At 26.8% G+C, this 766-nt stretch overlaps 1 protein-coding gene across 1 annotated transcript in view; it reads left to right on the top strand.

Annotated features, from left to right (window-relative positions):
• The window catches only part of LOC107644502 (lupeol synthase-like), a 16590-nt gene that overhangs the window by 12718 nt on the left and 3106 nt on the right, over positions 1–766 (top strand). Inside the window, exons 9-10 of the mRNA XM_016348370.2 lie at positions 94–213; positions 328–450. Coding sequence (XP_016203856.1) covers positions 94–213; positions 328–450 — 243 coding nt within the window. The remainder of the gene's footprint in view (positions 1–93; positions 214–327; positions 451–766) is intronic.

Raw genomic sequence — 766 nt, 5'->3', positions numbered from 1 at the left:
AATAATGACGGTAAAAATTACTCACTTCTCTTATAGTCAATATATAAAAATGTTTCTTAATGGTATTGATTGTAGCAATTGATTTTAATGTAGGGTATCGGTAGTCAAATGTGGGATGTAGCTTTTGGTATAGAAGCAATACTTGCTTGTGATCTTAATGAAGAATTTGGACCTACACTTAGGAAAGCATATGACTTCTTAAAGGCTTCACAGGTAACAACAAAGTAAATTATTACTTATCACTTAATATATGCCTTATATAGATGCTCTATAGTTACTAATGAAAGTAAGAGACTTAATTAATTATATGGTGATATCATATTAAAGGTTCTTGAAAATCCATATGGTGACTTCATGGCAATGCATAGACATATTTCAAAAGGGGCGTGGACATTCTCAATACATGATCAGGCTTTACAAGTTTCTGATAGCACTGGAGAAGGGTTAAAGGTTCAACTCACCCAAATTTTACTAACTGAATATGGTGATACTGTTTAATTTTTTTTTTTTTAATCCTTTTTCAAATATCAAAACAATCATCCAATTATAATCATACATATAAATTAAGAATTGATTAATGTTAAAAAATCAATCATAGTACGTGTATATTAAAAATCATATGTCGATCAACTATTGCATATTAAATTAGGTTTAATTATTCTACCATAATGGATTTGATCATTCTTATAGCCAATTATTTTAGTTAGAAAAATATATGAATTAATATATATAAATATATATAATTATACAAATATATAGTAGCTAA

The sequence above is a fragment of the Arachis ipaensis genome, chromosome B05 (assembly GCF_000816755.2).
Source record: "Arachis ipaensis cultivar K30076 chromosome B05, Araip1.1, whole genome shotgun sequence".
Taxonomy (NCBI): Eukaryota; Viridiplantae; Streptophyta; class Magnoliopsida; order Fabales; family Fabaceae; genus Arachis; species Arachis ipaensis.
The sequence above is the reverse complement of the archived record's forward strand: the minus strand, read 5'-3'. Positions and strand labels throughout refer to the sequence as shown.